The following is a 26,939-nucleotide window of genomic DNA, read 5'->3' as shown; positions in this document are numbered from 1 at the left end:
GAGCAGGTGCAAAAGCACCTGACTGTCACGTGCAGAGTCAATTCCTGATCTTCCTCCTAAAACCACAGTTTCTGGGGTCGATTTTTCTGGTTATTCCATGAAAGGTAACTGCCCCTCTAAGATCCCCAGAATAATGAGGGGGGAAACGGAGCAGCACATGCCTTTTGTCCCTGACCCCTGATACTGTGATGATGCTTTTGCACATGTTCAACCCTAGATTTGGCAGGACTCTGTATGAAGTTATATGCAGGGTCCCATCTAATCCTCCCCTCCCTTTCTCTTGTTGAAGGAATGGTAATTTCCCAAACCTGTCACTTCACCCAACAACACCCGCTCCTCCTCCCCCCACCATGCTGCAGTATGAGACAGTTCCAAATGCACTCAGCTGTTCAGCCTACGACAGAGAGAGGAGACTTTCCGACACAGGCAGGGTGGCCGGTGGGCAGTAAGATTGTCAGCAGCCTACCTAGGAGTCAGCCCCTCTGGCTGGGGATGAGTGGACAAGCATGTCAGCAGTTGCATAACCCAACCCCTTGTTTTGATAGGTGGCAGTTTAATCACTGAGCCTCCATTTATTTAATGAAGTCTGACCACCTGGAGCTGGTCTCAGAATTGAACACCCTCAGTCAGTCAGTCTACTGCCTCCCTCCAGCATGTTTTGTGCACGCTAGGGATAAAGTAGCATCTACAAATACATTCCTGGGGTTTGGCCCCCGTGTAGTGTAGCAGAGTTTACCGGTGGGAATGAATAGGGTGCTCGCCAGCCATTTATCGTTGGCTATCTGGGTGTTGTGCTCTTCATGCCTGATCAAGCCATGGACAGTGAGGGGGCCACAGGAGTGGGCCTCCTTCACCTCTGGGGGCCGCAAGATGGTTGTAACCAAGACAGTCTCCTGGGATAGGGTAGTTTTGCTAATTGCGCTTTCATATACAGAATTTGCAGGGTGTGGCCTGACCTGCAGCAGCACTTTGATTGGATACAGAGGAAGTGCTCAGCTCTCACAGTCAGTGGTGTGTGCAATCAGCAGGCATCTCGCTTCACATGCTTGTGATTTACGTGCCTGTCCCTTTAGTAACACCTGTAGGAAAAAAATGACATCGATGGCAGCAACCACTGTCATCTGGCAACAGGAAACAAAATGTCTCATGGGCCACACACCCAACCCCAATGTCTGCACGTGGCCCATGGGCTGTCGGTTGCCCACCTCTGGTGAAGTGATGGGCTAACAAGTGGCAGCATGGACATTGAGTCAAAGCCTTGCTGGGGAAGGCAAGCCTCAGCTCCGCCCCTTCCACTCGAAGCCCCACCCCTGGAGACAAACCTCGACCACTCCCAGCCCAGCCCGGCCCTCCCCAGCAGCTACGTGGAGAGCCAGGGCTGCCACAGCCCGGGCCCTGCCCTCCCTTCCCTGGTGGCCACGTGGAGAGCCAGGGCTGCAGTCCCCAGCCCGGCCCACTCTGGTGGCCATGTGTAGAGCCAGGGCTGCTGCACCGTGGCCTCAGTTCTTCCCCATGGCTGGGCTGTCTCGAGCCGGGATGCCCTTTCCCAGTGGCTGGGTGGAGCTGGACTGCCTCTTCCTCCCCCAGCAGCCAGACAAAGCCAGGCTGCTGTGCCGTGGCCCCAGCCCTCCCTGGTGACCAGGCTGTTGAGCTGGGCTGGGCTCACGCACCATGGCCCTTGCCTTCCCCGGCGACAGCCCCAGCCTTAGACAGTCGGGCGGGTAGGCAGTTTTGGGAAGGCTGTGCCTTCTCTAGCCTATATTACTGACCGCCCAGGAGTGGCAGCGAGTAATTTTCTTTCTGCTACCATGCTTAAACCTTCACAAGAAAGCAGAAAAATCTTTAAGGATTTAATTTCCTGGCCTATGAAATGTATAGGGCTAAGAGGAACAGTTCTGAGTAAAGCAAGATTGCCGGCTCAAGTCTCCATTTTCCCTCCCTTACAAAATACACCTGGGTCAACACAGCACTGCCATGTGCCTTTTTCACACAGGGACATGCTAGTTTTTAAAAATCAGATCACTTCCCAGATATGGTGTCTGTTCCCTGCTGTCACCCAAACCGTGTTTGTGCCTGGCTGTCGAAGTCTGGTAGGAAAAGATCACTTGTTTTCTAGGGTATTTTTTTGTTGGCTGAGTAGTTCCTAACAAAAGTGGATCATACAAGGCTGCCTGCAAAGCATGGCCTTTGCACCCTGCACGTCTGAGGAAGTGCAGTGCTCAGTCATTATAGATAAGCTGGTTTTATAGTTAATCTGATGGGAAGTATGATTTTACAGTCACTAGGCAGGGGTTAGAGCCACACCCATCGAGTGCAGGAAAAATGTTGGAGATTTCTCACCGGGAACTGGCTATTTCTGGGCCATTGCATCAGAGCTTTCCGTTCTAATCACAAGATGGCTGCATTTTGTGCAGCGTTTTTCAACTTGCAGTATCCAACCTGTCCCGCACTGAGAGAATGTAAAACTACAAACGGTATGTGGTAGGCAACTAGTGCTTTTGTTATTGACACTACAGTATAAACTAGAGCAGTGGTTCTCAACCAAGGATACATGTACCCCTGGCTGTCCCTAGAGGTCTCCCAGGGTACGTCTACACTGCAACACAATTTTGAAATAACTAGCGCTATTCCGAAATAACTTAGTCCACGTTTACACTGCAGGCAGTTATTTCGAAATAGTGTCAAAATACTGTCAAGCTGGAGGATTTCTTACTCCGACTCATTGTACAAGCAGTAAGGGAAGTCGGAGGAAGAGTGCTCTATTTTGAAATAAGTGCTGTGTAGACACTCCCATTTTCTAAATAAACTATTTCGAAATAAGATACGCAATGGATGTAGCTCAATTTGCGTTGCTTATTTCGAGTTAAGCCCCGCAGTGTCGATACACCCCCAGGGACTATATCCATCCATCTATCTCTGCATCATTTTACAACAGGTGACATGAAAAGCATGAGCAAAGTCAGTACAGACTACATTTTCATACAGAAAATGACATGTTAATACAGCTCTCTATGTTGTACAGTGAAACGTAAGTACAGTATTTATATGCCCATGGATTTATAATTATCTGGTAAAAATAAGAACAGAAGCAATTTTTCAGGACTAGTGTGCTGTGACACATGTCTGATTTGGTTAGTGAGTCATTTGTAAGTGACATGATACTGGAGGGAACACAAGACAAGTTAGGCTCCTGGAAAGGTTGAGCGCCAGGGAACTAGAGATGCCAATGGAGACTGGTGCCCATTCTGAAGCGCTGGGCATGTGCCTCAAAAGAGAGAGTTCCTGCCCCGAAGAGTTTCATGGTCTCTGTCCATTTCATAGACCAGGATTCTATTTGGGCCTGATCTCCTTACTGGGTGTTGGACCTGAGTAAAGACTGAAAGGAAGGGCTGACAGATGGCTCCTTTGCTGGTAGCTTTGGAAGCGAGAGAGGCCAGCAGCTGACTATATCCAAGAGACCGCTAACGCTGGTCCCTCACTAGATAAACATTGGGATGCAGCTGGGACAAATATGGGGAACATGTAGGGCCAGACTTACCCCACATGCCCCTACACACAAGATCTCCAGCGCCCCCATGCCCTGCCTACTGCTGGCCTTTGTGCGTACAGTTTGAGAGAAGCAAGGTGCCCCTAGAATGCTGGTGCCCCTGGACGCCTCCTGGGCCTCATTGGAAATATGGCCCTGGGAACATGCTGGAAGCCGGACAGCTGATGCTTGGGGAGATCCCAGAGAAGGGAGCAGCTATCCTGAAGGCGTGGGGAGACACTGGCACTGGCAGAGCGGTGGAGTCAGATCCATGGCGTACGTGGGTACTGGTGAAGTGATAGGCAGCTCTAGGGGAAGGCGGGGTCTAGGATGGTGCTGTGGTTACAGAGCAGGGAGGCCAGTAGGGGACCAACAATGCCTCGGAAGTATCCAGGTAAGGCAAGGGGCTTCTCTCGCTGATGGACAGAACAAGCTTTCACCCTTACACACTCAGAGGCAGCGAGCCAGGGTGAGGACGTGTTTGGCTCAGCAGCAGTAGCCTGGCCCTGTCTGGTTAGGAGAGCTGTAGGGTAGCTTCATGGAGTGTTCTGGAGCAAGCCAGGCATCTAGAGAAGGAAGCTGAGTTGGACACGAACCCAATCAAGTGTTTCAGCTGAAATGTCTAAACAGAGCTTGGGCTGAATGAAAGCCCAGCTCAGTCACAGGAGGAGGGAGGTGGGTAATTCCAATAGTTGGAAATGGTGGAGTAGCTGGTGATGTCAGGTCTCTGGAAAATAAAACCATGGAGATGAGAAGGAAAAGCAGCTTCAGCAGTTTCGTGCTGAATTCTCTTGCTGCCTCCCAGACAGTGGGAGCAATACAGGGCTTGGCAGAGAACGGGTTAGATCTGTGCTCATAAGAGCCTAGTGGTTGGGGCTCACTGAGGCACCTTTCATGTCATTTTCTGAATTGGTGTGAGAACTCATCAACTTGCTCATATTGTAGTAACATCCAATGAGGATCAGAGCCCATTCCACTGGGAACTGTACAGACACCTCACCTACAACCGACGTTCCCTCTAATGTTTCCCCAGCCCTGTGCAGAATGTTAAGTGCACCAAGGCATGTACAGATCTGCACCACAGAAGAAACACATATTGCTGGCTGTGTGCACTCTGCTCATCAGCAGGGTGGTATTTGAATCTCTCCTGGCAGCCCTCCTGCCCTCTCAAGTGCGCAGCTTACAGGGAACCCTGCCTGCAACCGGACAGAATAAGCAAAGGGGTGGTTGTTTTAAAATGAGGCGATAAGGCTGTTTTGTTTAAGTTGGCTAGAAGGGTGTACGAGAAACTAAATACAGGGACTCTGAACTTTGGATGTATAAATTTAGCTCACTTTACTGTGGCCTGTATTGCAGTTCTCTCTCCCTGGGTAGATTTACTGCTTGCAAGTAGACACCATCCGCTGTGCTGCCTGTGGAGCCAGCACTTTATTGATCTGCCCTCTAGTGGACACTGTGGTAGGGATATAAAATATATAGAAAGGATAGAGCAGGCCGGCTGGGTGGCAGAGTGGCACTGTATGTGAAAGATAATGTAGAATCAAATGAAATAAAAATATTAAGTGAATCAACATGTTCAATGGAATTGCTATGGATAGTAATTCCATGCTCCAATAATAAGAATTTAGCAATAGGGATATATTACCGACCACCTGACCAGGACAGCGATACTGACATTGAAATGTTAAGGCAGATTAGAGAGGCTACCAAAATAAAGAACTCTGTAATAATGGGGGATTTTAATTACCCCCATATTGACTGGATACATGTCACCTCAGGAAGAGAAGCAGAGATAAAATTTCTCAGTGGCTTCTTGGAGCAGCTGGTGCAGGAACCCACAAGGGGAGAGGCAATTCTTGATTTAGTTCTGAGTGGAGTGCAGGATCAGGTCCAGGATATACCCGTTACAGGAATGCTTGGGAATAGTGACCATAATATAATAACATTCAACATTCCTGTGGTGGGAAGAACACCTTAGCAGCCCAGCACCTTGGCATTTAATTTCAAAAAGGGGAATTACACAAAAATGAGGAGGTTTTTTAAACAGAAATTAAAAGGCACAGTAACTAGAGCCAAATCCCTGAAAGCTGCATGGAAACTTTTTAAAGACACCATAATAGAGGCCCAACTTAAATGTATACCCCAAATTAAAAAGCATAGCAAGAGACCTAAAAAAGAGTCACCGTGGCTTAACCACCATGTAAAAGAAGCAGTGAGGGACAAAAAGGTATCTTTTAAGAAGTGGAAATCCAATCCTAGTGAGATAAATAGAAAAGAACATAAACACTGTCAAATCAAGTGTAAAAATGTAATAAGAAAAGCAAAAAAAGATTTTGAGGAACAGCTAGCCAAAAACTCAAAAAGAAATAACAAAATGTTTTTTTAAGTACATTAGAAGCAGGAAGCCTGCTAAAAATCCTGTGGGTCCCCTAGACGACCGAGATATAAAAGGAGCAATCAAGGACGATAAAGCCATTGCGGATAAACTAAATGATTTCTTTGCTTCAGTCTTCACGGCTGAGGACGTTGGAGAGATTCCTGAATCTGCACCGTCCTTTGTGGGTGATTAATCTGAGGAACTGTCCCGGATTGAAGTGTCATTAGAGGAGGTTTTGGAACAAATAGAAAAACTTAATGTTAACAAATCTCCGGGACCAGATGGCATTCATCCAAGGGTTCTGAAAGAACTCAAATGGGAAATTGCTGAGCTATTATCTGTGGTTTGTAACCTATCGACTTCCGTACCTAATGACTGGAAGGTAGCCAACGTGACACCAATATTTAAAAAGGGCTGTAGAGGCGATCCTGGCAATTACAGACCGGTAAGTCTAACTTCAGTACTGGGCAAATTAGTCGAAACAATAGTAAAGAATAAAATTGTGAATCATGTAGAAGAACATAATTTGTTGGACAAAAGTCAACATGGTTTCTGTAAAGGGAAATCCTGTCTTACTAATCTGTTAGGGTATGTCTACACTACCCCCCTAGTTCGAACTAGGGGGGTAATGTAGTCATTCGGAGTTGCAAATGAAGCCCAGGATTTGAATTTCCCGGGCTTCATTTGCATGAAGCTGGCCGGTGCCATTTTTAAATGCCGGCTAGTTCGGACTGCGTGCCGCGCGGCTACACGCGGCACGAACTAGCTAGTTCAGATTAGGCTTCCTAATCCAAACTAGCTGTACACCTCGAGGCGTACAGCTAGTTCGGATTAGGACGCCTAATCCGAACTAGCTAGTTCGTGCCGCGTGTAGCTGCGCGGCACGCAGTCCAAACTAGCCGGCATTTAAAAATGGCGCCGGCCGGCTTCATGCAAATGAAGCCCGGGAAATTCAAATCCCGGGCTTCATTTGCAACTCCGAATGACTACATTACCCCCCCTAGTTCAAACTAGGACATACCCTTAGAGATCTTTGAAGGGGTTAACAAACATGCGGACAAGGGGGATCCAGTAGATATAGTATACTTAGATTTTCAGAAAGCCTTTGACAAGGCCCCTCACCAAAGGCTCTTGTGTAAATTACATGGCCATGGGATAAGAGGGAAGGTCCTTTCTTGGATTGAGAACTGGTTAAAAGACAGGAAACAAAGGGTAGGAATAAATGGTAAATTTTCAGATTGGAGAGGGGTAACTAGTGGTGTACCCAAGGGTCAGTCCTGGGACCAATCCTTTTCAACTTATTCATAAATGATCTGGAGAAAGGGGTAAGCAGTGAGGTAGTAAAGTTTGCAGATGATACAAAACTGTTTAGGATAGTCAAGACAGAAGCAGACTGTGAGGGACTCCAAAAAGATCTCACCAAACTAGGCAACAAAATGGCAAATGAAATTTAATGTGGATAAGTGTAAAGTAATGCACATCGGGAAAAATAACCCCAACTATATGTACAGTATGATGGGGGCTAATTTGGCTACAACAAATCAGGAAAGAGATCTTGGAGTTATTGTGGACAGTTCTCTGAAAACTTCCACACAGTGTGCAGCGGCAGTCAAAAAGGCAAATAGGATGCTAGGAATTATTAGGAAATTGATAGAAAATAAGACCCAGAATAACTTACTGCCCCTGTATAAAACTATGGTACGCCCACATCTTGAATACTGTGTACAGATGTGGTCTCCTCACCTCAAAAAAGATATTTTGGCCTTGGAAAGGGTTCAGAAAAGGGCAACTAAAATGATTAGGGGTTTGGAACGGGTCCCATGTGAGGAGAGGTTAAAGCAACTGGGACTTTTCAGTTTAGAAAAGAGGAGACTGAGGGGGGATATGATAGAGGTATATAAAATCATGAGTGGTGTGGATGAGGGCCGATAAAGAAAAGTTATTTAGTAGTTCCCTAAATAGAAGAACTAGAGGACACCAAATGAAATTAATGGGTAGCAGGTTTAAAACTAATAAAAGAAAGTTCTTCTTCACACAGCATGTAGTCAACCTGTGGAACTCCTTGCCAGAGGAGGCTGTGAAGGCTAGGACTATAATAGAGTTTAAAGAGAAGCTAGATAATTGCATGGAGGTTAGGTCCATAAAAGGCTATTAGCCAGGGGATAAAATGGTGTCCTTGGCCTCTGTTTGTCAGGGGCTGGAGAGGGATGGCAGGAGACAAATCGCTTCATCATTGTCTTCGGTCCACCCTCTCTGGGGCACCTGGTGCTGGCCACTGTCGGCAGACAGGATACTGGGCTAGATGGACCTTTGGTCTGACCCAGTACGGCCGTTCTTATGTTCTTGGTTGGTTTTAAGATGCTTAACTTGCTAGCACCATAGAAAACAGCACACACTCTCTTGTGTCTTCTTATATACAAAGAATAGTAAATAAAGTGTAGCCCTGCCCAAAGCTTATTAATGGGGTTGAGTAGGCAAATCCCTTTCTGTCTTCATACACATTTCTTGGGACAACTCCTGTTGGAAGACAGAGCCCTGGGTTAACTGAGCTACACCAGAGATGAATTCAAGAGACTTAAAAGAGCTTAGTCTGTTCAGCTAAGCAAGAAGAAAATTGAGAAGTTGTGTAATTATAGTGTGTAATCTTCAGGGGGAAAATACCTGGTGCTAAATGGCTCTGGATTCTAGCAAATAAAAACCAGTGGCTGGAAGCTGAAGCCAAACTCAAACTAGAAGTATATACACCGGTTTTTAACAGGGAAGGTGTGTAACCATGGGAACAAACTATCAAGGGAAGTGGTGGATTTTCCATTTCTCAGTGTCTTTGGATGCCTGTCTGGAAGTTATGCTTTTGTCAGACAAGTGATTGGGCTCAATCCAGAGGTAATTGGGAGAATGCAGTTGACAAATTAGAGAATTCATCTGAAACCAGCAGGATAACATTAAAACAAAAAGTTCAAATTACACACAGGATGAGAAAATCAAAGGTACAACTAGGAAATGGGAAATAGCTGGCTAGGTGGTAGAACGGCTAAAACGGTTCTTGGGAGCAGAGTTGATCAAAAGTGAACATGAGTCAACAATGTATGCAGCTTTGAAAAGTCTGGTGTGTATTGACAGAAGTGTTGTACATAAGGCATGAGATGTAACTGCCTCTGTGGAATGGGTGAGGCCTCTAGTGGGGTACAATGCTGATAAAAGGTTTAGAAAATTTGATGTATGTAACAAGGGTTTGTCTTTTTTTTTAAGAGAACTTCCTAGTGTAGACCAGGGCTATTTCAAAATAACCCCCCCCCCCCTTATTTCAAAATAACAAGCGGACTGTCCACACTACAAAAAATTGTAATTTCGAAATAACTCACCCATTATCACCCACAAGGGATAATGCTTATTTCAAAATAGTTATTTCAAAATAGTGGTATTGTGGACGCTCCACTGCTGCTATTGCAAAATAACTATTCCCCAGAGTCATTCAAAGTAATTACATCTCAGTGCTTCCTGGGGCTCTACGTCAAAGTAGCACATCCACATTAAGGGAGCCTGGCTTCAGACTAATTTCCAGGCTTCCCTGTAGTGTGGACATGCTATTTTGAAACAGTTATTTCAGAAGCTAATATTCTGAAATAAGGTATTGTGAAATAATTTCCCAGTGTAGACATGCACATACTGAGTGGGGACCTGACAACTCTTGGACTGATCAGTTATTCTCTCTGTCCACTGAACATAAGGCAAGAAGTAATGGACTTAATCTATAGCAAGAGAGATTTAGGTGTAGAGATTGGGAAGCGCTAATAGTCTAACCAGCTGACCAAATCTGGAGATGAATCCAGGTCACATGCCACCTGAAGCATGGTGTGCACATGCTAAGATGAGTTAACGATACAGGTAGTTTAAATTCTGGAATGAGCTTCCAAGGGAGGTTGTTGAATTCCACCATCCCTGAGGTTTTTCAGAACACTGGTCAGAGAAGGGTGCGGTTTACTTGGTCCTGCCTCAGTGTCCCACTCAATGTCTCAAGGTCCCTTCCAACCCTTTGTTTCTAGGATTTTAAACTGAATGGCCTGTGATATACAAGAGGTCAGACACAGTGATCTAATGGTCCCTTCTGGCTTTAAACTCTACAGATAGCAGTTCCTCTCTTTGACTAGTTTGCGAACACTAGCAATTAATGACAATGCAGGGATGCGTTTGGATCTCTTCCCAGGTGCCATTTATTACATATTACAGTACCAGTTGAACCTCCCTAGTCCGGGACTATCTGGTCCAGAAACATTCATGATCCAGCATTGTCAGGACCCCACAGGTTGGAGTACTCCTGGGGGGAGGGGGACTGGTAGAACAGGACTATGCAGGTTACGGGACTAGAGGGCTGAGCTGGTGGCTGGGAGCAGAGTGCAGGGCCCAGAGTCTGGCAGCAGAGGGGCTGTCATTGTCCTCCCCTGAGCCAGCAAACTCTTTGGTTTGGGACTAGTCAGGTCATAAGGGTGCCAGATGAGGGAGGTCCAACTCGTAATGACCGACTCACTTTTTTACCTCTGCATCTCCTTAGGATTTTGTCACTTTTCCAGACTTATCCATGCGTTTTTGTTACATGAAGATTACATCATATGCACTCTGCATGGGGCTATATGGAAGCTGGTTGGAAATTTTCTGACTGAACAGTTTGATCAGAAAAGTCAGTCTGTTGAACCCAAAATATTTCATGGAAACATTACAGGGTTCAATGCAAGTGCTCCAGTGGACCCCTGCCTGCAAAGAAGGTTTTTGTGGGAAACCCAACAACTTGCTGAGGAACCCAATCTTCCAGGGTCTATAGCTCGGGGAAAGTCCCACTGTATCAGGTTTCAATGCAGGGGCCAGCTGGCCCAAGAGTTGAAAGTCCCGAGGTCCCTAGCCTCCAGCAGTCTGCATAGCAGGGTTGTCCCTGACCTTGGTAGTTGTTTCACTCAACAACTTGGTAGCTCTAGTTGTTGAGTGAAATCAATGTTGTCAGTTTTACCTCTGCTCATAGCAGTCAGGAAACGGACAATGTCATTTTCCCTCAGCACTTATCCGGATCTTGTGGAGCAAACTTGGTTTTGGATATATCACCTGTCTGCATCTTCAAAATGACTTATTTTGGGGTTGAGATTTCTGGTTCAGGGGAAATGTTTGAAAAAATGTGGATCCAGTCTGACTTGATCCAACCTTGCAGTGTTTCCTCTGAATTGGAGAGATCACATTTTGGCCAGTTCTGGGATACACGTTAAAATTAGCTGGAGCCTAATGTTGATACAGAACACAGTGGCTTCATTACTGGGTGGGGGGCATCTAACACCAGTGCTATAGAATCTGTGTTGGCAGTTTATTGGTGTCTGGGTGGAATGTGAGGGGCTGGTTATGATCTGTGAAGGCCTCAGTGGCCCAGGATTAGCCTACTGGAGAGATCACCCAGCCCCCTGTGCCATTCTGCCTCTAGTGTGGTCAGGAGGGGCACTGAAGCTCACTATGAAAGAGGGCTGACAAGGAGTCTTTTTGAAGACTCAGATTCTGGCTCTCTTCCTTGGATCCAAATGCTTTCCAGTCATGCTGCCAAAAAAAAAAAAAAAAAATTGCCCTGTGAAGGTTTTGAGAGAAGACCACAGTTTCTTTTCTCAGTGATGAAAGGGTTGGTGGTGGAAGTGACTTTAAAAGTATTGCAATTTATTTATTTCACATATAATTGTGAGCAAACCTAGAACAACTTTATTTTAAATCAAGCTAACTCATGACCAAAAAGTTGATTTTTCTATATTAAAAGAAGCCAGGAATCCAGATGTGTAGAAACTGCAGAGGATCACAAGAAGAAAAGTTAGACTTTGGACAACAAAACTCACAGGTGCAGCAGAAGTAGCATTGCCCATAGGACAGATGACATGCTTTCCTCTGAATCAATGGTTCAGTGCTAGGGTAGTGCTTCTGAGGGCAGCATAGCATCCATCTTTTAGTGAGGCCTCCACCTGAAGGACCCAACCCCATTCTCAAAGATTCCATACGGTTTAGTCCTGTTTTGTCAGATTCCACTGTAACTAAGTTACTGGAGCCATTAAGAATTCAATAGGTAAAAGCTCTTCCCTTTTCATTCTCATTTTAGGGTTAGTACCTGCTATCAAGTCACTGCCATCTTCCACCTTGGAAGCCTATATTTGAACGCCAGATAATGCAATTGTTACAGTACCTAAAGCTGCACAGTATTTTGGTATTTTAAGGTGTTATGTTAGTGTAATACTAAGGTTTTTCTATATTACAGCAAGGCTCTGAGACTTAAAAGGGAAGCACTTAATATACCACCCATGTCCTCTTATCCAATAGCTGCTCTACGACTGATTGGGAAAAGTCATTATGACATAATGGAGTAGCAACAAGAAAACTGTACTCTACTATTGCATCACCAATAAAATGTTTCCTAACTTTAAAAATTAAATGAGGCATTTCAAAAGATATTTCAGTGACAGACTGAAGAGAATTCCTAGGCCACTAATAGGTCCTCTTCTGAAAAGCATTCTACTGCCAAGAAGACAGCTGATTATTATGCCATATGCAGCTCCACTGATTCAGACCCATAGGCAGCGTGTTTTGCTTTAGATTTGTTTGACCATCACAAATACACAGGCTTGAAGCATTAGAGAAGACTTGACTGCAGAATTCAGTAGGGTTTATTCTACAAATACTTTGAATCAATGCCAGTGATACAAGTTGTATGAATTTCCTTTAAAAATACAAGTCAGTATAAAAGATTCCAATTAGCATATAATGCAAGGTAGTGAACGATTCAGTTTCAAAACAGTTAAGGAATTATCAAGTCTTTCTTTTTTTTTTTTTTTTTTTTTGGACCATGCTACAAAATTATTTAAATCAATGCTCTCGGGAGACAAAACCGGAGAAAGGTATCTCGAGGAAGGAGCATTTCAATTTGCATGAGTGGGGACTGCATCCCTTACCTTAGGAGGGGCTTGCCTCTTTTATTGCCAAAATATTTGAAAGAGCAATATGCAAAGTGCATAGCAGCCTCACTCGCATTGTTCCTGGACAACACTGCTGCTTTCAACATTTCTTCAGAGCACACAATATATTTAGGTATCAATGAGCTCTCTGGTATATATGTAAGCCTAAGGACCTGGGAAGAGGAACATATTCCTCCTTCAAACAACGATTGCAAGGCAAGGAGCTGCCAGAGTGCATATGCTGTGAAACTTACTAAAATATTTTGCCCAACAACATTTGCAAGAATGGTTAATTCTGTTTCTTCACCCTAAATGCCATTTAATTTAATGTTCAAAAGCCTACCTTTCTAATGTTAAACCAACAGGGTTGCTTAAATTCAGTGCAATCTTGCTTATGTTTATCATAGTTTCAGAGACAGTTACTCTGGCCTGATGAAAGCTTCTCCATGAAGAAAGGTACTGTACTCTAAAAACCCTGCCCCTTTGTGTCTTTACTTTGAAGCATCCTGCTTTTTTGTGGCTCTTTTACAAGCTAGATTTGACACTGACAGGTATCCTATGTTAAAGGCTATTGTGGGTCATATTTCTCCCTAGTATGAGTCTGTTAAAATCCAATGGAATTAGAGCAGGGATGAATTAAGTTTACTTTAGTTTGAGAATAAGTAATTTTTTTTTTAAACACACACAGACAATATATTACTAGAGCACACACACTGCATTTTTAGCAAGTTGGCTCTCTCTACTTCCTCCTATAGTTTTCACCATGTAAGGGAAGAAATATTGGTTTTTTTTGTGTGTGGTAGCAGAATCATATTACTGTAGTTAGCACAGAGCAGATAACCATGCACCTATCTGCAAGGGCAGATTGAAGAAAGCTAGGTTAACAATGCATTATTACATTTCTGAACAAGGCTTCATCAGTGCAGACAGAGACGAATTCTGATTGTACCAAAACCCTTATTGGACTAAGCAACCCGAAACCATTGCATATAATAAGCATATAGCTGACACACTCAATGAGAAAATCCTCCTCCCCTCCCAAGGGAGCAGCAGCAGAACATGGACACAGACAGATTCTGCAACTGTGCATGTCCGTGTATACACAAATGCACACAGATACTCAGGATTAGGAGTCATTCTGATGTCTCAGTGTAGTTAATGCATCCTAATTCTGTAACAGTCACGTTTAACCCAAGTCAAAATGGCAGTAGCCCATACCATGGTCTTTGTTAATTATCAAAATGAAACAAATAAAATACTGTGTGTCATTAAACTGCATCTACTAATATAGAACAGGTTTACTTTGTCTAAGTCAAATATTTAATACATGACAGGTAGGTCTTATGATCAACTCTCACAGTTTATCTATTTGGAACAAAATATGGCACAGATTCAAGATCTCTCTCAGGAGGTTGCGTATTCACATAACTTTTCACTCTTTTGCAATGATTATCAATTCGCCAAAAATAGTGTAACAGTCAACAAGGAAGAGTGGAGAAAAGCAGATTTAGGAAGAGTCTTTTTCTTCTAAGATGAAAATAAGTGACTTTTCTTCTAGTTCTTTAGTAAGAAACTTTATTTTTAAAAACGCATTCTCTCCTTTTGAAAACAGATGCCACCTTAAAAATGCAGTAGCAACCCTTGTACTCAAAGGAAAACATGCAAACTTGATGACTGAAATATTCTGCATAAAAATCCAAGACATGATGCGAAATATAACCTCCCCTCTGTGCCTTTACGGCCTCCAAACCCAAAACAGATTTCAGTGCAATGTCTGTTGCTTCCAATTTGTGGTGCAACGTATGGCAGAAACTTGTCTTCTGATAACTAATCTCTTCAGATGTTTGAAACAAAAACAGTGTCCGCTATATTTAAAATGTCATTGTTAACCTGTTTCAGTAAATACAAACAGAATTCAATAAAATACCAGAATCCAGTGAAGAAAAATGTTAAGTTCTACCCTGTGCCATACACCTTTAAAAAAAATAGACAAACAATTTCAGAATTTATTAATACACCCTTTTTAAAGTTTATTTCTGAAAAGCAGCTCTTTATGCAAATCAAAAGCAGTTCCTGAGTAACTGCAGTAAACAGCGTCTTAATTTTTTTTTTTTTTTTTTTTTTTTTCCCCTCTCAGCTCTTCTGTTTTGGTTCTCTCTCAATTTCTCCCTAGTTTCAAGTTTAATCACAGGTCCTTTCCAAAAATATGTGCATGGTCAGTTAGCAACATTTCCAGGAATCCACATATTGCAGATGTATTTGCAATATATAAGATATGCACATTTGCCAGGTTGCATTCCTACTGCTATTGCAGATTTCCCTCTCCAACCTTCATAGCATGAATCTTCACGTTTTCTTGAGCATACGTCGGGACTGCCATGTGTGGAATTTATTGTAGGCCGTCTGCAGCATCTCTTCTATATGATTTATCAACTGAAAGATAAAACAAAGGGATCGTCCCAGTATATGAGAAACGTGTGCCCTTATTGTGATCAAATAAAAATGGGCTTGATTTTCTGGGAGTTGTACCAAGGAATGTGATGTGAAAGGAGAATTTTCTACAATGTTTCAAAGTTTTATTGGTCAAGAATCTCAGGGTACATCTAGACTACAGGGTTTTGTCGACGGAAGTTTTGTCGACAGATACTGTCGACAAAACTTCTGTCGACATAGAGCGTCTAGACACATTCAGTTCTGCCGACAAAGCAAGCTGCTTTGTCGACAAAACCCTGTAGTCTAGATACAACTCTACAGGCAATAACACCTTCTGTCGACAGAACTCTGTCGACACAAGGTATTATGCCTCGTAAAATGAGGTTTACCAGCATCGACAAAACTGCTGAGTTCTGTCGACGTTATGTCGACAGAACTCAGCGGTAGTGTAGACGCTGGTATAGTTTTGTCGACAAAAGTCCACTTTTGTCAACAAAACTCAGTAGTCTAGACACACCCTCAAGTAAAGACAGTGGATATGCAGTTAGCTAGTTCAAGGGAAAATATGCAGACAACGTATGATCAAGTGATGTACTTAAAAGCACTTACTATAGTAACTGGAAACTAGCTAACCAGGCCATTCATCCAGTCACTGAGGAATCAGACTATCAACTTGAAAAATCGTTTAAGGAAAAAAATTCAGTATGGAATAATCCTACATCCTTTTCTCTATCAGCCCTGGGTCATTTTCTTTCTAGATGGGTAGGTGGCATGAGGATAATGAAACACTTTAGAAAAATTAAATATACATCTGATGTTCAACAGGATAAATTACCCCTCCCCCAAATACAGAAGAGCAAAATCTGCCATCCTGTGATAAATGAGCCAGATTTTTTTTTAAAGATCAATATGGATACAAATAATTTAAGATAAGATATTTTCCCCTTACATTTGTGCTTAAATACTGTCTCCGAATTTTTTCTTGGAATGGACAGAGTTTTGTAACCTGAAATCTTTCCAAGTTACTCTTCATTTTCACAACCTGAAAAAGATCAATAGGAGAAAAGTGTACAAACTTCTTCATATGATACTTTTCTTGTAGCAAATTGCTCCTGCATATTGAAATACCCTTGTAATTAGTATCTAGGATTTCTGTAAATATGTATACTTACAACAAATTGCTAGGAAATTCTTACTGCATTGAAAATGTGAATCTCTGATTCAAACATATGGAAATAAACAGTAAATGTCTATTCATTTTTCTTAAGCTTAAGTTGTTTACCGAAGCATAATATGCTGTAACTTTACTGTTTTATTTTCTAGAATATCTTTGTCAGCAATACTTTACACATTCTCTCTGCTTCAACAGCATATTGTGAGTTTAAAACAAACAAACAAACAAACAAACAAACAAACAAACAAACAATTTGCAGCAGAAGGCCCAAGACATCTGAACAGGTGTTTCCATTTCATACAATAGCCTACTTTGTCCAATCCAAAAATGTGGCATGGTGGTTAAATGACTTGCCTAGGATCAAACAGGAAGACCGTGGCAGAGCTAGAATCCTATGCTTTATTTCTCATTCTTAGTCCCATATGCTAGCTTTTTTGAAGTGCAATTATAGTCTGAAAGGTGACCTAAATGGCACAATGCTTGTGTGTGTGAGATATTACTATACTAATCTTGCACAATGTATTTTTTTTCTGGCTCTATTACCAGTAATCAGGATTCTACAAGTGGAACATAGGTAATGATTCTACTGACAGTTCCTGAGCCACAAAAATTCAGCCTCTTTTTCTGTATCATTTCTGCAAAGTTAACAGGAGCAGGACAGCAATAGCCAGTGTTAGGCAATAGCATTGGCAGATCATGCTCCCATTACACAGAGGGAGCAGATCTGCTCAGTCACTTTCTGGCTATAATCACTAGGAGTGAAAGAAAAAACATGCAGAGTTATATACAGGGCTTGATGAATGGCGGCAAAAGCCGCTCGCCAGCCCCGCATTGCGCAAGACCCGCACTGCGCATGCCGCAAATGAACAGGGCGCCCAGCTGAAATCTACTCACCACGGGTGAGTAGATTCAATACTTTGTTGAGCCCTGGTTATATATACACGCCCCATCACTTACAACATGACACTTCAGCTTGAATAAACACACATCCAAAATGGTATTGTTGCTAAACTTTCTAGTATAAAAGCCAGTTTATACCATAAATCCCTCTTACTTTTTCTTCTAGGAATGGTGTATTAACAGGAAAGCAGGACCAGAAGTGTCGCAGTAGCTCCCCAACTGCCACATACATGTGTTTCAGTTCAGACTGAACATCATTTGGCACCATCTCTGCAACAGGAAAAGAAAATTTCTAAAAGTTTGCTTACTTAATGGAATGCGTAAGTAAAATAAGATCTGGTTAATACACAGAGAAAACTGTTAGATTGCCCATTACAGGTATCAGTGTCAAACAACTATATTGTACCAGTATATAAGCTGAATGTCAACACAACTTCTCTGTACAAGCGGCCCCCAACTTGTGACGCAATCGGTTCCTGGGGAAGCATCACAAGTTGGGGGTGTCGTAACTCGAATCCGCATTTACAATAGGTGCCGTGCACCATCGTAAATGCGGGTCGAGGACATTAAATCGGAGGGTTTTGGCCCCTTCCACACTTACAAAAATGGTTGTAAGTGCAGGGGGTCGCAACTCAGGCCGTTGTAAAGCAGGGGTTTCTTGTACCTTATTTATGTCTCTTAAATGAGATGATATATGACTCATTAAAAAAGTTAGTAAACACTTTGTTCTTAAACTTTAAACTTCCTTGATAATTAGTGGCAATGTAAACATTCATTAAAGTGTAAATCCCACCCCATTAAAGGTAATAGGACCCCCCACTCCTCCAAATCCACAGTGGCTAGGAACACAGGACCCTAATCTGGTGCTTATTCATAGAGCTGGAAGAGACCTCAGGAGGTCATCAAGTCTAGCCCCATGCCCAAGGCAGGACCAGTCCCAACTAAATCAACCCAGCCAGGGCTTTGTCAAGCCGAGACTTAAAAACCTCTAGGAATGGAGATTCCACCACATCCCTAGGTAACCCATCCCAGTGCTTCACAACCCTCCATCTTCTTCCAGTGGGGGCTGAGGGTAAGGGCTGCATGAGAAGCATCCCAGTCTGAAATGTGACATTTTACTCATTGCCAGGGCTTGCCAAGCGGCGAGTAGATTACATGATTTGTCAAGTCCTGCTCATTGCAAAGCAGAAGCAACACAAATTAGTTAGGATTCTATTGGATCCCACTGGCTCACATATTAGCACTGTGCATGGTCCTTCCTTACTTTTAATATATGGGGTAGGGACAGAAGCAAGAGCAAAATCACAGTGGTAGAAGGAATAAAAAAAACTTGTGCGGTGGAGGAGGAGAAAAAAATAAATCAGCAAGAGAAAAGAATTAAGAGACAGATAAACATGAAAAGAAATTTAGGGAAAGAACAATCAGACAAAATGAGCAAGAGGAGAGAAAAGCACAAATATAAAATAGTCAATGAGGAAGCAGCAGTACAAGTGAAAGAGCCAAGACAGCTCCCAATTTGCATGGGGGAAGTGGGGTCCCAGCAAACGATGGACTAGGACCCCAAATTTGTCTCAACACACACAGCTGCAGGGCTCTAGCCTGTGGCATATTTTCCAAGGCCAGGGAGTGCCACACTGTGAACGTGGAGGCTTTGATGTTTTCTGTGCCATTTTCAAAATAAAGCTTCATTTATTCCAGGAGAGCAAGCAGTAGATTTGATTTGGAAACAGCTTGTGAAGTCAAATCTGTCTGTGAAATAACAGTATGCAGTGTAGTTATAGCTGGATCAATCCTAGGATATTAGAGACAAGGTGGCTGAGGTAATAACTTTATTGGACCAATTGCAGTTGGAGAGAGGAATGAGCTTGAGCCACACAGAGCTCTTTGGGTCTCGGAAAGGTACTCCAAGCATCACGACTAAGTGGACGTAGCTGTGACACCCTGAAGCTGTGCATTAAGGATGTTAAGAGCCGGGTAACTGGATAATCATGTAGTCGATACAATTTGTATCCACTACATGATTAGTTGATAAGCGAAGATGCTCAGAAGGAGCCTCCCCACTGTGGCTCTGCAGTTTAAATGTAGTAAGAGATGGGCACGCAGGCAGTCAGGCTCTTACTACATTTAACTGCAAAGCTGCAGCAGGGGTAGCTCCTGGGCCATGCTTGCTCAGTCCTGGCTTGCGGCCATCCAGCAGCCCCTGTCCATGGGGATTCCTAGCAGGGAGTTGGGACCTCTGCAGACAGGGGCTGCTGCGGGAGCAGCCTTCCTTGGCCCCCCTGCACTGCTGCCTCTGATAAGAGGCAGCAGCATGGGGGAGGAGAGAAGCAGCATCACGGAGACAGTGCTGGGGGGGAACCAGCATTTAAGCTGGCTCCCCCCAGTACTGGCTCCTGCTCTCATCTCCCCCGCCCCCAGAAGCCTCTGATAGAGGCAGCAAGGTGGGGGGAGGGAGGAGAAATGCAAGTAGTCGACTTGACTGCTCTTTTATATCCCTATTGTGTGAGGCTCACCACTACAAGTTGATGCAATTGAAGACATTAGATCATCTATCTGGTCTCTGAAATAATTACCCCATTTTAATTTTTCCTATGAATTACAAGGAGATAATTGTTCCACACAGGCCTTCTGTGTCCGCTTTAGTTCTGCCTCTCTTACTGATCCCACTTGTACCTCCTTGAGATCCTGTCTCTTCAGCATTGCAAAGACTCAGGGCTTGTCCTTACTATGCTGTGGCTCAACACTACAGTGATCAATTGATCTCTGAGTACTCTCCTCTCGACTCCAGTACTCCACCAGGATGAGGAGAATAGCTGAAGTCAATGGGAGAGCCTCACTGCCAACCTTGCTGTGTGGAGGATGCTGCGGTAAGTAGGTCAACTTCAGTTACACTATTTGCACAGCTGAAGCTGTGTAGATTGGATTGTGAGTGAATGAGTGAGTGAGAAGAAAAAACCAGGCTTAAGCTGTGTGCCTGCACTCATTTTCCTGGTAACTGATAGGAAGTATAACAGAAACAGCCACAGTCAGGCAAGCACAAGGGGAAAATGGATGTAAAGGGGTCAGTAAAGGGTGGTGAATAACAGTTTTCCCTCCCATGCTGGTTTTTTTTTGCTGTCTTCTTCCAATGCCTAACCCTACCCCACTTTTACAACCCCAGCATTACTCTTAAAAAACCCAAAATCTCAGCAGGCCATAAGCTCCTCTACCCTCAATAGCTAATGAATAACTTACTATACAAATACTTACGGTTTATGGCTTGCTGTGTCCCACCCTGCATAAGTGCTCCTCCTGGTGACAGGGCTGTGATGATGCTAGTAGCAGCACCACTTGAAAGAACCTTTATAATAATAATAATAATAATAATAAAAAAAAAGTCCTTTGGTATCATTTTCCCAGTGCCTTGCTTTAAAACATTTTTGAAAAATGAATCTTAAAAGTGAAATACACTGGCTGAGATACATCAGCCAGGACATTAGAGATCTTAGACTGAAATAACTTAGAATGTTGCAAGTATAAAAGTCATCTGCCTTTTGATGCGATGGGGAACTGGACAAGTAGTTCTTACAGGCTGGGTTAGACCTCCCCGGTCTGGAACACTTGGGATCTGATTAGTCCTGGATCAAGGAGTTTGTCAGACCAGGGTAGGTCAGTACTCCCCTGCTGGCTGCCCCACTCCTGGGCTCCCTGCTGCTGGCACCCGTAATGTTAGCCCAACACAGCTCCCCATCCTGCTGCCTACCCACTGCCTCAGGGTTCCCAGGAGGGACTGCTTGGTCTCTGCCGCAGTGTGTTCCCAGGTGGGACCATCCAGCACTGCTGCTGCCAGGGGTTTCCCAGCCAAGGCTCCTGGCTGCTCCACCCTGCTGCTAGGGCTGTCCTGCTGCTGGGGATTCCAGCCGTCCGCCTCTGCCAGCCCCACTTTAACTAGAGGGTTCCCTGGCAGAGGCTGCCCAGTCACCCTAGCCCCACTGCCACCAGGGGTTTGCTGGGATTCCTGGCCCGGACCACCTGGCCACAGGCAGCCCCACTGAGCCAGGGGTTCCCCAGCTGAGGGTGGGACTCCCTGGTCACCTGGTCCTGCTACCATCAGGGGTTCCCCGGCTGAAGCAGGAGCTCCTTGGCTTCCGCCTGGCCCTGGTACTACTGGGGGTTCCCTGGTCAGAGTGGGGGCTCCCCAGCCCCTGCTCTGCTGTCACCTCCTCCAGGTTCTCTGGTCCAGCAACTTCTGTGGCTCTGCTAGACCACGGATGTTGCTGGACCAGAGAGTCTCCGATTTGGGCGGTTTAACCTGTACTAAGCATCAACTCATGTTATTTGTGGAAATTCCAGAAATCACGATCGGAACATCGACCGCACCTATCCACCAGTATTGCTCTCAAATTGAAGTCTTTACTGTGAGTTAACATGCGCATGATATTGCATAACTGGTACATATGTAAGTAAAGAACACCAATACTGGACTTTTTATTTTACTAGAACTATGGGGTACAAACAATTCTGGCAATTTAATTAGGGCCAAATGTAAATTTGCCCATGCAAGGAAAGCTAAGAAAACCTGCTATCCCAGCCAACCTGTGGGCACAGCACACATGCAGCCATCTGGCAACCTCCTACATGCGCTCTCAGGGTAAAGCAGATCCACTTAGTCACAAATTCATTGGCTGTGACCTTGAACTGCCTTTGAACAACACATTTTGCATGCACAAAGTAAGGGCCACCAGAGATAGCTCCACTTCCAGCCTCACGTTATGGTGCTAAGTCTCCTCATGCGGCTTTCCATTCTACCCTGTGCAGTACAGCAACACTGATTCCACTATCTTTGGAGCATCTTCACAGCCGTGGGAGGACTACAGAATCTGCCCATTAATACTAGCAAATCTGTAGTTACTTGTCTTAAATGTTACAGCTTCAGAGAAGAGCTGAAGCAAAATTGTTAAAACAATGCTCTGAAGCTTAATTCAGGTAAATTATGAGTTGTCCTGATTAAAGACTTCACTTCTAAAACAATTTCCCACATTATGCAATTTAATACAAAAAGAATCAGGTTCATCTTGAGGAACAAAACCGCAAAAGTACCATCATTCCAGTATGTCAAGAAATATATAGACAAAGTTAATATGACACTCACTCTCTGATATTAAGGAGGGAATTTTACTTTTTGGTAGTTGAATTAAAATGATCTTTTCCTACCTGAGTTAATCTGGGTACATAGGCATCCATTTCTTGTCTAATACTATGAAAAGAGCTAATAATATCCTGACTGGTTGCATATTGCTGTGACTGAATTGGAGTTGGACCATGATAATACCTATGGGAAGAGAGAAAGGAAAAAACCTCAAGAATATTACAGAGCAAAATGTTAATTGCAAAAACTTAATTCCCAGTAGACTAAGATTTATGTAGCAGTTGTACTTTTCAGCTTTTAGGTGTTGTACAAACTTGGCTGTTGGCCTCTAATAAAAAAAGAAAATCAGAGGTTTGTTTGGTTTTTTTTTTTTTTTTAAATAGGTAAGATTCCAAATTTCACCTACAGCTTTTCCCATGTGTGACCTAAGCTAAGCTTTTCCCATGTGTGACAGCAAAATGAAAAGGGATATGTCATTCTTTATTTAATATGCAGCTCTACACATAAAACACTGCATTGGCATAACAGCAGACTTTTCCTATTAGCATAATTAGTCCATATCTGAGAGAGACAGTTGCTATGTTGATAGGAGAAGCTTTCCCATTGACAAAATGCAGTCTACAGGGGATGTGTGTGTCGGGGTGAAGGGAGGGAGGGAAGGTTAGGATGGTTTAACTGTCACTCAGTGGCATGGATTTTGCACAGCCCTGAACAGTGCAGTTCTACCGCCATACGTCTGTAGCATAAACCTGGTCTTTATGATTGAAGACTTAATGACATTAAGCCTTTAAACCTCTTTTTAAAGCTTCAATCAACACTGGCAGTACTAGATGTCACATTGTCAGGATTCAGGTGAATGGGGCATGTCACCCCACTCAGGACTAGTATTTCACAAAGAACACTACAACCATTGGTACACATTTGGAAGGTTATTTTTGCAAATGTTGGGAGATGTAATGTTTTTCAAACTGAAAGCTTATGTTTCGGAAGACAAAAGGGAAATCATCACAAAAGAAGTGATGTAAAATCTTGTGCAGAGAATGCAAGTATTTCTAAATGCATCATACTAATAGAAATGCTTGCAAGCTGTTTCTGGCCAGGTCTACACTAATAGAGAACATCGAGGCAAGATACATAACTCCAGCTACGTAATTAACCTTGTTTCATGTTTCCCCACAGCAGAAGATCGACAGGTGCAAATGCACAAGCAGGAGTACTGGCTGCCAGCAAGGGCACCCTCTGAGTTTGACTTAGCGAGTCTTAACCAGACTTGCTAAATCAAACTCCAGAAGATCAATAGTGGCACTGTCAATCTTCTGTCCAGTGAAGACAAGATCTTCGAGTGGATTAGAGCGGTTTAACAATGTTAGACCTTCATACTCAGACTAAAATTACGGCTCTTACGGCAACAGTTTGTAAATACTTACTAAATTCACAAAAGTCCTCCTGAACTAAAGATGCAGTTTTGAAAATGGTAACTACTTGAAAAAAAGCCATGTAAAACAAAGCAGATTAGGAACATATTGTTCTGAACAGACCAGAAAGAGATTTATATTCATTTTAATATGTTGAAACATCCAAAGAACTATTGTTTTCTTTTATCCATTGAACTTACCGATCAGATTTCTTTAGATTTAGTGCAATAGTTTTAATGCTATTATTCTTTCCTAAATCTTCATATTCAATAGCCTCCTGTAGCTTCACCTGCAATATAATAAGACAACTAAAAATCAAATGCTTATGGTTGCACATATGTAGACTCTGCTTTTTTCCCTTGTCCAGAGTCTCCTGCTAAAAGAATGGGGGAAAAGGTGAAAAAAGCCCAAGTCACTCAGATTCTTTGGTCTAGCAGTGCATCACCCAGTGTATCACCTCAAAAGGAGAGATGCATACGTAGCTCTGGCCAACTAACATGATTTTCAGTGATGCTGGCTATGGAGGTTGCAAGATCCCTATACAATTTCCATAGCATGGGGGGAGGCTCCTTCCTCTCATAACACCCGCAGCCTGTGGCAATATCTCTTTGCCACAAGAGGGTTACCTCCACATAGGTAGGTCTTCCTCCATGATAGACTGTTGGCCCCGTGGTTAAGATTCCCTCAGAAGCATAGCACAAAGCGGCCACACCCTGTGCTGTGGTCTCAGCCAGCATCTCCCACCAAATCCTGAAGCCCTTTACCCAGACAGTTTTAATTTTACAAGCGACAACCATTTCTGGATATCCAAGCTGACATCTTAAAGGATTTAGGTCTTCAGAGGCCAAATAGTGAGCACTTTCTGAAAGTCAGGCCCCTTTAACGGTTGAAAACTGGGCACCCAAAACTCAAGACACTCTATACCACTGGTCAGTTTTGAAAATGTTAAGATATAATTACAGAACAGAGTCAATGATTGTGTGAAAATGTCAGAATACAGCTGGGTGCTTAAAAGCATTGGAAGTCACATGCTAGAAATAATTTTACAAAAGGATTTTTTTTAATTAAAGCACAGAGACCAAGAAAACAAAAATGTTTGCAAGAATTCCAAAATCATTGTCTTGTTATACAATTTTTAAATGACAATTGAGAAATAAACAGGGAGTACAAAGGATTGTTTATGTGCATATGTATTTAAGAAAAAAGGTTAATATTTTTAGTGGAGGAATGTAATCAGAGTCATTGCAGGTATGCAGCTAAATAAGGTGCACATTTGGGACAGAAAATATTAAGGAGCATTGACAGTAATGCAGTTAAATGATTCAGCGAAAGTGGTTTTAGAAATCTCTTTTCTTCATCATTAAGTACAGAGAGATTTTCCTTTAATCCTATTATTCATTCCCACTCAGAACTGCTGTCTACAATAAAGTCAGAACTATTGACTGCCACAAAAGTTACAATGGGTATTTTCTAAAAATATTTGCTATTTGTGTGGATTTCAAGTAATTTTTTGGGGTTGAGAAGTGTACGTGGAAGGGTTAAGTCACTGGAATTTTCCTCAGCTTTTTGGATGCAGTCATTGAAAACATTCCATCATCTTAACCATTTTTACATAATTCCAGTATCAAATACAGAAGCTCCCATGGAAAAATTTTAAGAGAAACACTACCGTTGCCTCATTTCTGTGCCCCAATCAGCTGAAAATAAGTTTCAAATTTGATTGATTCTGATGCAAGGTCAACCCTTTACGTTGAAACATCAAATTAGCATTCGTCTTACGCATAAGTAATAAGTGTACATTCCTTTTGCAATATATTAATTCCATCGACTACTAATATCCTAATTCTCTGCCTGAATGTTGCCCCAAAGGTGCGTGGGCACTTAGGAGTGGTAATGTATAATTACAACCACACACAATGAAAGGAACATACCTTTTAAGATTTGTTACAAATACACGGGGAAAAATGTTAATGTTCGTTCAGTGAAAGAAAAAAAGATTAACGGGTAGATTGTACTATCAATTTTACAAGTTATTTGTATTTAAATAAAGAGCTCTGTGTCAACAGCATGTTTATCTCAAGGCCATATGTGAGCACTGAGAGTACGTTAGAATTGAAAATTCTCAGTTTTGTTCTCGGTATCTTAGATTTCCATACACTATATTTATGGATGCTTTTCCCATCTTTGTCACTTCCTTCTTGAAGTCTCTGTTGGCCATTATGGTGCTGCCCAAGAATTCTATTCATATCAATCTTCATACTTTTAATACAGTAATTCCTCATTTAACACTATAGATAAGTTTCAGAAAATGATCATGTTAAGTGAAAACGTATTATGGGGGGGGGGGTCAGTTTTCCCATTGAAAATAATGGAAAAAGTGGGGGTTGTGTTTCAAGCGGTGGTGTTGGTTAGGACTGGGACATAAGGTTGGGGAAGAAAGGGGACTGGGTTATAGCAGGGAGGGGAGGTGTTTGGCTCTGGGGGAAGGGAAGGGGAGGGGAAGAGAGGGGAGGAGGATTGGGTTGGGAATATGTCCGTGACGGGTCTGTTGGGACCCGCACCGTGTCCAGCGAGGGGATGGTCACCAGGGATCCGTGCGGTGAGCAGCGAACCCTCTGCCACTTTGCAGGGAGGCGGGGGAAGCCCTACGCAGCCACTGGTGACAGGCTGGCAGGGGAAACCCAGCCGTCGGTCTGCAAGTGGGGGCAAAGGAGAGGGGGCAAAGCGTCCGGCAAGGGGGAGTCAGCGGGGAATGGCGCGGCAAGTGGCGAACCCTCCACTGCTTTGCAGGGAGGAGGGGGAAGCCCTGCGCAGCCGCCGGCAACAGGCCGGCTGGGGAAATTGTGTCATTCCGGGGACGGTCATGTAATTCAAAAAACGTTCCCTAAAAAAAAAAAAAAACAAAAAAAAATAAAAAAAAAAAAATTGTGCTATCGCAAAAACGTGTTAAGTGGGCATATGTTAAATGAGGAATTACTGTACTTTAAATAATGCTTTATGCAGCTGTTGACAGTATTCTACTTC

The 26,939-nt window shown here is 43.3% G+C and overlaps 1 protein-coding gene across 1 annotated transcript in view; it reads right to left on the bottom strand.

The window, feature by feature from the left end:
• Nucleotides 1-12,547: 12,547 nt before the first annotated feature.
• Nucleotides 12,548-26,939, bottom strand: part of GTF2H1 (general transcription factor IIH subunit 1) — a 37,687-nt gene continuing 23,295 nt past the window's right edge. Inside the window, exons 10-15 of the mRNA XM_075928109.2 lie at nucleotides 24,116-24,204; nucleotides 22,566-22,683; nucleotides 20,622-20,712; nucleotides 17,527-17,642; nucleotides 16,248-16,340; nucleotides 12,548-15,298 (exon numbers count right to left, since the gene is read on the bottom strand). Coding sequence (XP_075784224.2) covers nucleotides 15,212-15,298; nucleotides 16,248-16,340; nucleotides 17,527-17,642; nucleotides 20,622-20,712; nucleotides 22,566-22,683; nucleotides 24,116-24,204 — 594 coding nt within the window. The 3' untranslated portion in view covers nucleotides 12,548-15,211. The remainder of the gene's footprint in view (nucleotides 15,299-16,247; nucleotides 16,341-17,526; nucleotides 17,643-20,621; nucleotides 20,713-22,565; nucleotides 22,684-24,115; nucleotides 24,205-26,939) is intronic.

Source organism: Pelodiscus sinensis, chromosome 5 (genome assembly GCF_052426305.1).
Source record: "Pelodiscus sinensis isolate ZL-2025 chromosome 5, ASM5242630v1, whole genome shotgun sequence".
Taxonomy (NCBI): Eukaryota; Metazoa; Chordata; order Testudines; family Trionychidae; genus Pelodiscus; species Pelodiscus sinensis.
This window is presented reverse-complemented; position numbering and strand designations above follow the sequence as displayed.